Source organism: Anser cygnoides, chromosome 3, assembly GCF_040182565.1.
Source record: "Anser cygnoides isolate HZ-2024a breed goose chromosome 3, Taihu_goose_T2T_genome, whole genome shotgun sequence".
NCBI classification, from domain to species: Eukaryota; Metazoa; Chordata; class Aves; order Anseriformes; family Anatidae; genus Anser; species Anser cygnoides.
Window position 1 is genome coordinate 35,130,397 of NC_089875.1, and position 14,916 is coordinate 35,145,312.

At 38.1% G+C, this 14,916-nt stretch overlaps 1 protein-coding gene and 1 long non-coding RNA gene across 10 annotated transcripts in view; one reads left to right on the forward strand and one right to left on the reverse strand.

The window, feature by feature from the left end:
• LOC106029560 (uncharacterized) overlaps nt 1–10,651 on the forward strand; it is a 30,533-nt gene extending 19,882 nt beyond the window's left edge. The window contains exons 1-5 of one of the 2 annotated variants that reach the window (XR_001203272.3): nt 3,141–3,235; nt 5,184–5,320; nt 6,665–6,754; nt 8,069–8,132; nt 10,176–10,651. This is a non-coding gene — a long non-coding RNA (uncharacterized lncRNA). Of the gene's footprint in view, nt 1–3,140; nt 3,236–5,183; nt 5,321–6,664; nt 6,755–8,068; nt 8,133–10,175 lie in introns of those variants that run through there. The other variant, XR_007158188.2, reaches the window with a different exon arrangement.
• The window catches only part of BIRC6 (baculoviral IAP repeat containing 6), a 177,263-nt gene continuing 170,829 nt past the window's right edge, over nt 8,483–14,916 (reverse strand). For all 8 annotated transcript variants that reach the window (XM_066993893.1, XM_066993895.1, XM_048047739.2 and 5 more), the window contains 3 exons: nt 12,685–12,873; nt 10,202–10,336; nt 8,483–9,166 (listed from right to left, as the gene is read on the reverse strand). In XM_066993893.1, coding sequence (XP_066849994.1) covers nt 8,987–9,166; nt 10,202–10,336; nt 12,685–12,873 — 504 coding nt within the window. In that variant the 3' untranslated portion in view covers nt 8,483–8,986. The remainder of the gene's footprint in view (nt 9,167–10,201; nt 10,337–12,684; nt 12,874–14,916) is intronic.

The window sequence follows — 14,916 nt, forward strand, 5'->3', positions numbered from 1 at the left end:
AAACAATAAGCTTGAAGCAGAGCCTAAATTTTCAGGATTGAGGATTGTAGGGGTATTCGATCACATATGCCGTGAATAGTCATTGAGGGAGCTAGATGCTCAGACTGGGGAAAAGCAGGCAGTCACCTCTGGCCGTCCCTCCTGGTCATCATTTCTGTGATTCTGTGATCCGATTGACTTTGGGCAGAGGACTTGGTATACAGGATGGCCATGTGAATGGCAAAACTGTGTTCTAATGAGAAAGCAAAGAGCAGATCGTCTTTCCTGATATGTGCCTTGAAATGGCACTTGTAATGTTTCTATCATCTTCACACAGAACTCTCTTCTTCCTTAATGTTATATAAATAGCAAGTTAAATACAAAGGCGTAAGCTAGGATGAGAAAATGATGCTGAGTAAAACCTCTGGAAGTATTGTATATTCTGTCAGTTTCTTGGCATTGTGCTGAAAAAGAGCATTTTTAGGTAAGAGAATTGGTTTCTATTTTATCTGTGCAAATAAGCTCCTGGGAGCAGAAAGATTTTTCGTTGGTATGAAGGATTCTAGCCTGAAGATTAAAAGTTCTTAAGGGTTAGTATTTCTTGTTTGCACTAAATCTGGTAGCTGTATGAATGTTCACACAAAAAGAAAAATTACTGCAGTGTGTTTTGTCCTGGTGGAGGACATACTTTGAAACTGCACAGGGAGCTTTCTGTGCTTAATTGCTATGTAGTATTCTTATTCACGTGCTTGAAGAAAATCAGTCTGTTTTAGTAAGCTTTGCAAAGTGATGAGTTTAGCACCTTATCATTGGAGAGCACCTTTGTATATATGGTGACGCAGGAATTGTGTGATTGGCAATTGGTCTTTTGTGCAGGGTTGATTGATTTGAAAGTGATTTTCGGTAGTTCTCCTACTGTAGAAAGAGTAATTTCCACATTGCTAAGTGTGAAAATGAACTATACTAAAGGAAACAAATAGGTAAGCCCAGTTTGCTTAAATGCTTTTGAATATACCCTTAAATACTTGTGTGTTGAAGTGCCAGAGTGTTTGAGAATGGGGGGCTATGGCCTAAAGATTTCTAGAGTTAGAACTTACCATTTTGTCTGGTTTATGGTCAGGTTGAGAAAAAGCCTCTCGTGCTTTTTCAGCCACCAGTCATTTTCTTGATCTTGAATTAAACTATTAAAATAAAGCATTTTCTTTCCATATGCTGACTGAAAACCCAAAGACTTTTAAGGCAAAAGCTTTTTAAGCATGGAAATACTTACACTTAGGAAAAATGTAAATAGTGGTGTTTTCTCCAGAAGGCTTATGGCATGAGTTCTGTCTGATAAAAAGAAAGCAAAGGTTGAGGCAAACACTGCTGGCAGCTCACTCTGCATGGAAACCCTTCATCAGTCACAGGATGTAGCATTTGGGAATGGATGTAGAACAATTTCTGTACAACAGCTCACGCTTTGCTGCGGGACCCCAGATTGTGGCGGGTAGGGCTTACAGTCACGGGCTGCGATGAATGCCAGGGCACCGAGTGCTGTTCTGACGCCTCAGTGGAGCTTTGATGCATAGAAGGTCAGCGTGTTGAAATGTGGAAAATGAACTAGCTGGGGAAAATGAGAACTGGATGAATTTACTGTTATAGTTTGTCCTTTGTGACACTGACTGGGCAACTGTCTTTGAGGGCACGCCTGGCAATGGAAAATCACTTGCTGTTGCATTCTGAAAATTTGCAAGTAAAAGCAAAAGTGTATTTAAAGTAACAAAAACACACACAAGTCAGACTACCATTTTCAGGAGACAGCATTATCAGAAGCTGCATGAAACTACAGGGAAGCGTAGCATCCCTGTTATTCAGATGATTAATCCATGTCTTGAATTAGAACCTTCAGTAATACAGGATGCTGTTGCAGTTCTCTATATCCAGTCTTGGAATTTCAGCACTGCCCTTCATTGATTTCTGCCAGCAGAGTAGACTTCTGAGAGCTCTACAAATAGAACCATCTTTCCTGAATTACATAGCTGTTTGTCAAGAACCATGTACTGTTCTCCTATTCTTTGTTTAAATGGCTTGGGTTCTCCTCTGATTGTGGTTATTGACGTTCAGTTCCCCGCTGTGTGTCATTTGTTCATCTGGCTATTTGTTTTCTAATGTGAATGATTTCCTTAGAGGAATAGCTAGAAAAGAGTGGAAGGAGGTTTAACACATCAGTAGGCAGTGCAGATACAAACAGGTATTTTGTTCTCAAGTACCTTTATTTCAGTCTCCATTTGCTTCATCAACAGCAATTGTTTGTGACCGAGTGTGCATGTGTAGCTTTTATTTATTTATTTATTTTTGTTCATTTGTTTTTTAAGCCAGAGTGAAGTCTGTATTGAGCTAAATCATCACTTGGATCTAATTTTCCCCCCTTGCCTTCCCTGTTCAGCCACGTGAATCAGGTGGTCTCTATTAAACCCATCGTGTTGCTAATGTTTAAAGCCTCCCAGGGAGCCACATGACAGCAGGTGTTTCAGAGTCTGTGCGACCTGGCTGCACACTCTGTTGCCTTCAGTGACCAAGAGGCAGACAGGAGATGTGTTGAATTGAATCCAGAAGAACTTCTTTTTTTCCTGGTCTGAGGTTTCTGCAATGCTCTGGGACTTGCCCAGAAGCCCACATGCTATGGCAAAATTCAGTCAGCCAGATGGTTGTATGATTTCTCTTGTGACTTCTGGTGATCTGAGGACCAGCCCCTGTGAATTTTGTATTTTGCAACAAATTTCACTGAAACTGCCTGGAAACCCAGCAGAGATTTGCAGTGACAACCTGGGAGCAGAGAGCATGGCTCCAGTTGGCAGAGCTACTATTTCCTTTTCAGCAATCCTGCTGTTGGTGTTAGTCTTTGATCTGCAGTGCCACCACTGTCTCCTCTTGAACCATTGCTCAGTACGTTGCCAGCAAACATCTGCGAGGTTTTCAGGACAGCTTGAACTGTAGCTAGGGCCGGGATGTGGGCTGGGACGCGCGGCTTGGAGGATGCTTCCCATTGAGCCTGCCTAGGGCTCTGGCACCCTGGCTTCCATAATGTGAGCAGGCCTAGCCTTGGCTAGGCTGGCTGTGAGTGTGTAACGATGACGGCCTCATTATGTCCTAAACGAACCGTACCGGTACCCCTCATGCCGTTAAAGACATGCCCTCATACTCCAGCCTAAGAGCTGTGCTGTACGGCTGTGAGGTGTCGGGCTCATTGCTACCCTCTCATAACCTGCTTAAAATGGTAACTAGAAACAATTATTATTACCAGTGGTTTCTAACAAAGGAAATTGGACAGACAGAAGGTGTGCTGTCTGGGAAGTTACCATCGGTATGGTTATTGTTAATTTATATTAAGCGCAAAGGTTTTCGGTATCTGAAAACTAGCTTGTAATCTCAAGGTGAGAGAACAGAAGTTCTGGAGACTTCTAAATCATTATCTAGGAGCACGGTGTTAGACATTTTTGTTGTTGGTGTTGTTTTTTTTGTTTTTTTTTTTCCCTGAATGACACACTTGTTTAAACATCTGAAAGAAAATGGAAAAAATGGGGGGAAAAAAAGAAAAAAAAACCACGTTTTTCCCATTTGCTCTGCTAAATGAGAAAATATTTAATGAAGCATCAGAGGCATTCTATAAAGATGGCAAAGGGATTTTTTTTTAATTATGAGATTTTAGTTTTCTTTAATTTTGTCGTTGGGAGGGATACTTTTAATTTTTTTAAAACTGTGTTCCTCTGTTTGCTGTTGGGGATGTGGGATCTGGTTGCTTTTATACCCGTTTGCTTTATGCAAAGAGTTGAAGAACCACAGAAGGCTTGGTGCGTAGCTGCTGAGCTGGGGCAGGAGGAGAGGAAGAGAATGATGACTGGAGGTCCAGGGCAAATAGGAAAAAAATGCAGCAAGTGCTTAAGGTGGCAGTATGGAGCACAACACTGGGAACGTGTTGGAAAGCATGCCCAGGTTTTTATACCGTAACACAGGGAGCTATGGTAGGAGCTTTGAGAACCAGTAAGAAGTGCAAACGGCTTTGAAGTTTTTCAGAATGTCAGTTCTGCCATTCCTGATGAGGTTTAATTCTTTTCCTCATATAAAGGCACATCTGACTCATTGCTCTAGCAACCTCAGTAGATGAACCTACTTGTTTGTTTTTGTAAGCATATATTTGGTATAAGGATAGTTTTGAGCATTGCTGTCAAGATTTAACTTGTGTGCAAGTCTCACCGTGGTTATCTCATTTCTGAATATCTTAGAAGGTGACAAAAACTTGTGTTTTCTTACTCCCCAGAGATTTTTTTTTTCTTAGGGCTCTGTTGCACTGGTTCCTTAGATTAATTCAGTTATCATCAGAAGCAGAAATCTGTCTCTTTCCTTTCCAGATTTTTACCTGGACAACCTTAAATACAAGATTTTGCTGTATGAGTTAGAGAAGTGTTACCAGCTCTAGCATTAATACTCTCTCTAGACATTTGAGGATGAGATCATCAAATGATACAGATCTTATGCATAATTTTAATGTAAAGGAGTAGAATTAATATAGCTAGAGAGGTGAGTAGACCAGGTTAGCACTTCTCAAAGGCCAAAAAGTTGCTTCTGAGGCAAAAAGCATAGAGGATTAGAGGTTATTGCCTGTAAAGATGACAGGTCACAACATGCAGAACCCTCTTAATCGAGATAGAGCATTGTATATTGGAACTTGTTTTCTTTGAACCTTTATTAGAAACAGAGGCAGTGGTGAGATTATTTTGGAGCTCTACTGTAGTAATTCAGTGGGTAGATATTATATTTTCTACACCTGTGTTCCAGAGAATAAAACAGTGGCACGAACAAAATCTACGGAGAATGAAATGTTTTTACCTACGATTTGTTTTAGTAAATATGGAAATTACTTTTACAACATTCAGCTTAATGTACTTTAGAAAGCTCCTGTTTCAATATAAATGCCTGAGCCTTTCTCCTTATGTTAAGAGCATTTATGGGAAAAGAGAGGGAAAATGCTCAGAAAACTGTTTTTCTATCACAAATAACTGCCTAACATAATGTAGGTATAAGTATATACATGCATATATATGTGATAAAAGTAATAAATTGAGTGCATATATCTGAAATGGCATATGTGCCTTATGCTTGTTCCTTAGGTTAAGAAAAATGTAAATCTTAGTCTCCTTTCCATTGAAAAATCCTTCTATCTACAGGGAGATGACAGTCCAGGGAGGTGAGTCCACATGATGGTGACTGGCTTCTGGGGACAGAAGAAAAGAACACTTCTAAAATCCACTAATACACAGGCAGCGTGGAGGAGAAAATGACAGACAAGCCAGAGCAACTCCAGGTAAAAACCTAAGCCTAAATAATTTTTCTTTAGAGGGAATGGCACAACATAGTGTAGTCCTGGCTTAAATGTAGGTCAGCTGGATTTTTGTTCAGATACTTACAGGTAAACAAAGTAAATTAATAATATGGTGGTTCGCCTATCAAGTCATTTGCCTGAGGATGTAAAATAGAACATGGTTTATGTAACAGCAGAAGTGCTGGGGAAGAAAAGCTCCCCTAATAAGCATCCTATGTATAAATTGCACAGTGCAGGGGACAAAATACTGTATTGGAGCCATGTTTTCCGAACATTGTGGTTCCTGCCAGAACCTGAGTGCTATATTTGATATACTACATTATTTATGATGGTTTTAGCCAATTTAACCTCTGCTTGGTATATTTCTTTACTGTATTGTGTGGGAGCTTCCTTATTTTTTCCAAGTAAAGAATTGAAGCTCTACTGCTGTTTAATAGCTCATTATTCAACTACAGTTCTGATTACAGGCCCACATTTAAGCTCTCTACCCGCTATCAGTAGTCCAGTGCCTTACCTGGGCTGGAACAATTTTTACCTCCTGCAACGTCATCTCCTTGACAGGTGCACAATCTCTACCTTGAACTTAAGTGAGAGGCAGAGAGCACAAAAAGCAACAGGAAAACCAACCACCACGCAGGCTGACATAGCCCCAGACAGGTTATATTCATCCATACTTTATTCTCTTAGTACCTAAACAGCTAAAATGTAATTATCGGAGTGAAATGTGAAGTTGTGCACAGCATTCTCATATCTATCTTCTGTTGGGTTTTCTTGGGTGTTGTCTCTGGATTTATTTTTTTTCCTTCTTACACGGGTGTGGTAGAATTACAGAAGAGCATCAATCCACACAGGTAGAGCACACCTTCCATTCAAAGGAAGCACATCTTGCAGAGGTAGCGTTCATGGGTGTATGCAAATTGTACTGTGTCTACAGCTGCAAAATAGAAGTGCTTTATGTCTAGCGATGACTGTACCGACTGGTTTGCTCTCTCAGTGTGCGGGATCTCACTGGTGGCTGTTGCACTGTTCCCTCCTTGGTAGATAGCGGAGATGGAGTCAGTCAGCGAGAAGCTTGGTGTTAGTGCTGGCCTGTGACACTGCAGGAAGGACTATGGGCTGTGACACGGGGTGCGCTTCCTTTGGAAGATGGCTACAGGCGTTCCCATTGCTGGTGACAGTGCATGATAGCACACTGCACAGCACGGGAAGGGGGTCAGTGGTGAATCGGGCCTATGGTAGTACCAAACAAGGGGCAAAATTCCATAAAGCTCCGATTAGCAGTTTGCCTTTTATGCTTTTGAATGTATTTAACTTCTTTTTTTCCAGATTTTCTAGAAGAAAGCATCATAAAAACAAGTCGCAATTTCTAACCATCGCACTGAACTCGACCCATACAGGCTTCTACTGAATTTGATGGTAAATGATTAGGGTAAATGGTTAAAAAATGCTTGCTTTGCTTTTTAAGGATTCCCTGAAGTAACACAGAAGTGCCTGAATTGATGTTTTGAGAGGTATGAGAACTAGCCATGTCTGTTGTCAACATGCCTCAGAATTTAGTAAGATTTTACTGCAAAGTGATGTAGCTACCCTGTGTTATACCTAAAAAAAAATATATATATCTGAAAATACCTATTTGGCATCTGTTGTCAGGATTACAGTTTACTCACATATTTGCAAGTTATTAAGGATTGAATCAGTGAATTAATTTGGTACCATATTGCTCTACAGCACTAAGGCTGGAGCAAAAAAGTTGGTATGTGGATACAAATTAGAGTTTAATTTCCCATGCAGCTGTTTAATTAGGCAGATGTAAACAGCAGTGACTGCACATTAGCATTGCTTTGGTCCCATAAATACAGCCTAGAGAAAATGATACAAGCATGTTATCTGCCCTATTAATGGCTGATCAATGCAAGCTAGGTATTTTTTTTATTCTAGTGGGTTTTTTAATGATTAAAAAACATCTTTAAGTATAAGGGGGAATCTTATACTGGACGTTTCTTTTTGGTACAAGTGCCAGGATTTTATAAAAAGAGTTTAAGTACTAAATGAAGAGCTTTAATGGAATCTACCAACTTAAATATAGTTGCAAGTTAGTGGGTAATTTTGCTTTTGGAGCCTTTACAAGAATATCACAGTCCCTTTGTACAGTAGTAGTAGTAAATAAAAACCAATCTAGAGATCTGCAGCGCTGTTTTAACACTGATAAAGGTCTAACATGTTGACTATGTAGCATAAACTGTTTTATAAACGTATGGCACAGAACTGCTTGTTTTGCTTTCTAAGGAGTCCCTGAAGTAACAAAGAAATGTGTAAGTTGCTGTTTTGAAAGGTATGTGATATCAGGTTAGGCCTTGGAATAACACACTATATGAACAAAACAGAAAAATTGTACTTTGGTCAGAACTATTCACGTCTTTTAACCACCAGCATAAGAACACGACCTCAGTTGGTGCCACTTTTAATGATTAGAAATAATACATTGTAAAACAAAAAGTGAAAAAATTCCAGCGTGATACTTATAAACAAAGAACAAATAGAAAACAAAAAAAGATTTTTTTTGCCTGATTTATAGTATTAATAATACAACAGATCATTAGTCTGAGGTAATACCAGTATGAACTTTTTAGTCCTTCAAGGACTACTTAAAAATTAACAGTGATAGTAATGCATGTTATGTTAAAAGCGAGACTCGATAATTGAATCAACCAAATCCCTCACTCTTTTTAGGTAGGGACCCGTGGCTGCAAGTATAAAATCGGAACTAAGCCTGTACAGTAGGAACTACAGCACGGTAAGATTGCTGCATGGCATGTCATTAGCCCCTGTCAGTACTTAAAGTACAGTCATTATGTAAAAATCAGACATTTCAACAGAAAAGACTTTGTTCCAGAATAGCCCTTAAGAAATTTAGAATACTGTTAGTTTGCATAAATTAGCTAAACAAAAGATGAATTCAGAAGTCCAGATTTTGGCATGAGGTAAAACCATGTGCATTTATTTCGTCTGCATTTTAGAATTAGTAAGCATAAAATTAAATACGTTGACTGTAATGAATTCAGTCATACAAGTGCAAGTTTTCAGCTATAACGTATTTTATGGCAGTTTATTTAAAAAATGTACCAGTAAATCATAAAAGAGGGATCATGTCCATTTAACTTTTATTGAAGTATACAGGAGGTTTTCTTTAGAATCAAATATGAGCATGAATATATGGCCAAACGTAAAATCTATCAAATTCAGTGAAAATTTTCTGACTTTAAATAGTAGCTGTAAGAATGACCAATATATATTCTTTGTTACAACCGCCCTCACTCTACAAGTAAAAAAAAATAATAAACATTCAGTAAACATTCTTTCCTAAGGTAGTTTCCCTTATATATCAGTGATTTATCCATTTCTTGTATACATAACTTTTTAAACATACCAATCAGTGGTTCTCACAATTGAAAAATAAAAGCACAAAAAAGTTTACACTCTTGTACAGGTAAATAAAAGATCATCTTGAATTAAACTGTATATCCTTAAGGGCATAGTATAGTTTCAATTTCATTGCCTATTACATAATTAGCTTCTTACATACAAATATTGACATATTTGGCTTGTGCTTCAAAGCCTTTGTGTCTAGAAAGTCCATGTCAATGCAACTCATAACTTGAAATCAGGGGGGATATCTTTACTGCTGCTGGGTTTAACCTGTTCGTGCAACATCGTCTCCTCTGAACTTGTTGTGGCACTGCATTTTTCTGTGGAGTCATCAGTATCTGGATCCAGTCCTTCAGGACAGGGAAGTTTTAGAAGTTCTTCCCGCAACTGAGCTGTGTGACGCTGAATATACAAAAAAGAAATCAGTGCTGAAGAGCAAAGTTAAAACATTGCTTTTCACAGTGTTAGAGAATAGAAGGCAACAAAAGGAGCAAGTAGAAAGGGTTTCAATGTATTGTTTCACTGCTTGGATAATCTTTTCTCATAGTTCTCTGCCTTTCTGGATTGATACTTTCTTTATACTGCCAGTAGCCAGCAGGTGCTATTGGGGACAAATTCAAGGCAGCAAACAGAACTGTAGCAAATAAGTTTATCAGTATAAATGTTATGCTATTTCACTTGCAGTTGAGTTACATCTATGCTCTGTGATCAGAGTAACTCCAGTAACTCACAGTAACTCCATGTTGAAGACCAGCCATATTCAAAGGACACAAGGTATAGCAATAGCAAAAAGAAATCTTAACAATTTTTCTTATTCCTCAAGGGAAGGAAAAAAAATCAAAATTACAATTTTAATTACATGAAAAGAAGTTTGTATATAGGTCTGTTGTCCACGTGGAAGACACAAAATACACAACTGATAATACTTGGCTAGGAAGGAGGAAAACTTTTAAATAATTACAACTATATTGATAAAACTTTTTAGAACACAGGATAAAACATAAAGGATAATGCATAAAGTAATGGATCATGGTTTAATAACTGTGCTTATCTATCCCAAAAGTTTGTTTTCTGGCCAGGAAGTAAGCTCTACTTGTAGCGAAGGTTACATGTACAACAATTTTATCATAAACAAAAAGCAAGCCAATTCTTAAAAATCAACCCTTTATATCTTACATAAGTATTTACAGGAAAAATAGGTAGGATAGGAACTAAAGAAAAATCTTGTAGAAAAAAATACCAACAAAGGGGCCTGCATATTCACTTTATCTCATGACAGTCATCAAACTTCAGTTTGTTTACACATTTTGAAGTTGTTAGTGTTTTTTGTTGTTGTTTGGTTTTAAATCACTGTTATTATAAAACTCGGCTGCTATGCAGTTTCATCAACAGTTGTGGTCTTGGTTTACAGAACAAAATTCTAAAAGCAAGTCTCACCTTAAGAGCTGCTGCATGATGGGACATGGTCCTGCCTACCCGCTTGTCACTGCTGTACTGCTGTATGTCTGCTATCCACTCCTCACACTGAGCCATGATCTCCACTCTTTTCAAGTAAAAATGTTTGTGAATGACCTGCAAGAAAAGATTCAGGATGAAACAACATAATATTGTTATCTAAGAACCATATACTTCAACAGTACAAAACCTGCAAGACGGATTGTGAACCCAAATTGATGTAAGGAGAAAAACCAAAACACTATGGGGATAATTCAGCATTGAACCAAGAGGTGGAGGTTGGCCTCTATATAGTTTAAAGAGCAAACAAAACACCAACAAACAACAAATCACACAAAGTTGTGAAATTCTTCTTAGTGTTGGCTTTGTCTTAACAGCTTTCTAGAACTCTGCCTGTTGGAAGAAACAATAAAATTAAAGAAATTTTATTGAGCACAGAGGGTTCTTGCCAATATTGCAACATAATTGACAAAATCATCTCTCTCTCTAGAGGTTAGAGAATGTAGCTATTTGTCTAAAGAAAAACTGCATATTGAAAGCACGACAGACTTCAATTCTGGATGCATTCCTTGTATCCTTAATGGAGTTTGGAAGAACTCCCACAGACTGGCACTTCAGATCCCCTGAGCCTACTTGTCATTTAAGACACCAAAGGGAAGACAGCTCAGATTTGTGAAGGCAAAAGGTAGTAAGAGCTGAAGGATGCAAATTCCTTCTGAGACCTAAGCTTCTGGGATGCCTTTGCATTGGTATTACTGAATGATTATCCAATTGGTAAGGTTCCTAGCACAACCCTACAAAAAAACTGGAGATCTTAACAGCAAGCTAGTCTTAGATAAAAATACTCAAGAGTCGTATTTTCATTTGGGTGCAGATTCAGCTACTGCATCAGAAAAAAAAAAAAGTAATGTTTTCCAATGCACAATTTCCCTCCCCCCTTTTTTCAATAAAAATAAATGCCACTTTTCATAATGATAAGGAATACGTATTCACAGAAACATTATTGGAATTTTCATGAGTTGATAAAGCACTAGGTCAGACTCCATGCTTAAGCTAGCACGACTGTGTTTTTTAACACAAAAGCAAGCTATCTTAGCCTTGAACTTTTCCTCATATAAGTTATCTATCATAGCTTCATGTTTCTTCTCGCTATCTTGAGGATTTCATCATACTATCCTAAAGAAATGTGCCTAAAAGCACCTGGAGAAAAAAAATATTTAACTGCTGGTATGCAGGTTAAATGTTTGTTTTCTCATGCCATAAGACACGGTAGTTTAAATGGAAATTTTTTTTTTACATCCCAAAGGATTTTTTTTTTTTTTTAAAATCAACAGCAAGAAAGAGACAGGAGACTGTTTTCTTACTCAGATATCACACTTAGCAGTGTGAATAATCCTGAAATAGTTTTACTTTTTCCATATTTTAGCAGGAAAACAACGGAAAGCACAGGAACCAATGGAAAACACACGAGTTCGACCTCAACTTAGAAATGGCTGTAGTTACAGTAACCTAGAGCAAAATATATTTTTCTCTATTTGTTGGTAGTACCATGAGATGACTCATGTTTGATCACCCAGTTTGCATTAATATTCACACAGATTCTCTTAGTGTAACTTCCACTCTTCTTTCCTTTGCCATGTATGCTGAAATCCTTGTGATCTGTTTGGAGCTGCTCTGAGAAAAGAATTGGACTAGAGACATTGAGAGAGGTCCCTAAATTATTCTACAATACTACGGGTGAGCTGTAGTCTATTTTCAGGCACGTAAACAACTTAGTTTCTTTTAAGTAAGTATTTTTAAGGCAGTGCAAATGGGTGAAGGTTAGTATTGGTTTTATCAAGTTGTTTTCAAAGGAATAGATATCTTTTATGGATCCTTTTATGAATAATGTGAAGGCTGGAAGTCATTTTGAAGTATTTTTCCAATTTGCATTGTTTTGGCATATCCAAAGTGTTTCCTAATACTTGATTCAAATTCACGTTTCTTAGAAAAATACTTCGCTGTTAGCTAAGCTGATTAAGAGACACTGAATGCCCAATTGTAAGGCTGATCCAACAGTTGTCACTGTGATATGAAAGGCACCACCTGGCGTTAAGAGTGAGCCAACCCCTATGAACTTCTTTTTATGAACCTGTGTGCCAGCCCTCCTTACAGGTTTCTGCCTCTAAGTCCCACCAGTTCCTGTGCACTGCCCAGGGATCTGTAAAGTCAGGTAAATCCTTATTCACTTCAGTCTCTATAGTCAGCTGCCTCAGGGATTAAAGAGGATAAAACAGACATCTCGTGCAAGGCATGCTTCCAAGTATCTGCATTACTTTCAACACTCCACTAAACAATGATTCTTTGCTTGTATTAAAAAGCATATGTGAAAAGGAACACACTGCAAGAAAAATGTTTACAAGATCAGTTTCCTTGACTACTCTGATGTAAACAAGATATAGTTTACTTAGCTTCACAAAACCTACCTCCTTAAAACATGGCGATGGATTTCTGATTTGTTCAAGCATTGCCCACTTGACTGTTGCCTGTCGTATGTTTCCGTCATACTCTCTGGAGCTCTGGGTACCACTTGGAGTACCTCTTGAACGTTCGTAACCTGGTTCATTAAAATATGGTTCTGCTACCAGTATTAGGGATTGGACAGACACTAACACCTGTTAGGAGAGAAAAATAAGTATTAAAAACACTATACTCATTTGCTTTTTTTCAAATATGCCTAATTTAGCTTACCTCATATGCAAAAACACTTCTATGACTAAGTAGTGTCATTTGTAATACACACTACTTGCAAGTAGGAAATGTCCATGCTTTCAGACTGAAACCATTGCTACATGGTTAAAACTTAAGTCCTATGTATATTTAGTTCAAACACTGAGAAAATGACAAAACTAAGTTAAAAAAAACAACAAAAATACAAACACAAGCAGAAGAAAACATTGAAAGGGGGAGACTTCTGATTGTATCCTTTTGTGAAAGTGCATTTGTTGAGTTTTCAGTCAACAGTTGTTGATCATTTCTTGTTGTATGTCTAAGAATGGCATTTCCAGCACACAGCATATGTACATGTAAGATATCCATTGCAGTAGATTAAAAAAAAAAAAAAAAGGGCACCTGTTTCTAGAGCTGCTTGCTCTTCCAGCCTAGATATAATTTAAAGCTGGGAGCCATCCCCTGATTTAGGAGTCCAGCTTGTGAATTTGGATATGAATGACAAGAGTCATTCTTTTTCCTGGAACATGAAGAACACGCAGTTTACATCAGATAGACACAGCGTCAGTGACCAAGGCAGTGTCCCAACGACTAGCTAGTTTTGCTCTGTGTTTAACAGCAGCATTCTCTCAGATTTTCTCTTGTAGCAACGCCAGCATAAAAACATTCCAGTTTTCCATCCTCTCTCTGCCGTGTTTATTCACTAGACAGATGCAATGCCAAACAAGTAAGTCATTTTAAAGCAACAGCCAAGAAGCAAGTGAATGACCCAGGTTAATCCCACCATCACCTCACAGAACCACATCCTTATTTCTCTTGGTGCCATGATGCTCTCTGTTTGTAATTGTGTAGTTGATGTGACTTAACTGTAGTACAGAAGGGCCATCTGGCCCTTTACCCTGATGGATAGGGCACATGCTTGTGCAGTGAGAAATGTGAACTCATATCGCCCTTTGAGCTGAGATGGAGAACTACACATTGTCTCCCTTGCCTGCCATATACTGGACTAGCAGCAGCCGTGGCTATTTTGCATTACAGCAAAAAATTAAAGTGCAGAGAAATACAGTCAAATAGAAAAAAATGTTCCTCACAAATCAGGTCCCAGCAAGAAAGAGGTCATTTACGACACTAAAAGGCAGAGGAGTAATGTACACATTCAAAGCCCATGTAGAGTATTTCAGGTCCAAGACTTGAGACACCTGGGGAGTTTGAGCGATCTGTGGCCTTTACATGTGTCTGGAACTAGTTGGGTGTTGCTTTTTTGAATTTTATACTTTAAATATATAATTTTTAAATAGCTGTGGTAGAGAAATTTGACACTATGCAGCATTGTACTTTCTTAGCCTTAATAAGCAGTTGTTACTCTGTATTATAATTGTAATGAATGAGAAACTCTAAACCAATTTTCCAGTTTCATTTGGGTCAGAAAAGTTAATTGCAGGAGCATTTTGGGTGGTCTGACAATAGTTTAATCTTTGAGCCAGAAAAAACATGTAGTACTTGATTCTTTCCAAGCAATTTATTTAGTCCTCCAGCTGTTTTCTATTTAAAAGCTACAAAGTGTTTTTTTCTCCCAGTATGTGGGGGGGACCACTTCCAACAGCTTTCTTACTATTTTCAATCTCAAGCTCTAAAAAATGTTAGCATGTTAAGTTTAAATGCCGTATGAGATTTCTAATAACCAAATCTAGCATACTAATCTAAGAAAAAGTACTTCATTAAAAATGCGGTTTCCTAATACCTTTCTACATCAGTTTTATCATTCCAAACTTCAATTCATCTCTTGATTACAAAGTTGAATCTTGGGAAAGTTACACTATGTAAGGAACTACAGCTTAGATCTCCAAGTCCTATTTGTCCCTTGTAGGGAGAGCAAACATTAAGATCTCCAAGGATGGAAATTCCACAATTTCTCTTGGACACCTCACCTATCCTAGTCTTTGATCACCCTCACAGTGAAAAAGTTTTTCCTAGTACTTAATCAAAAT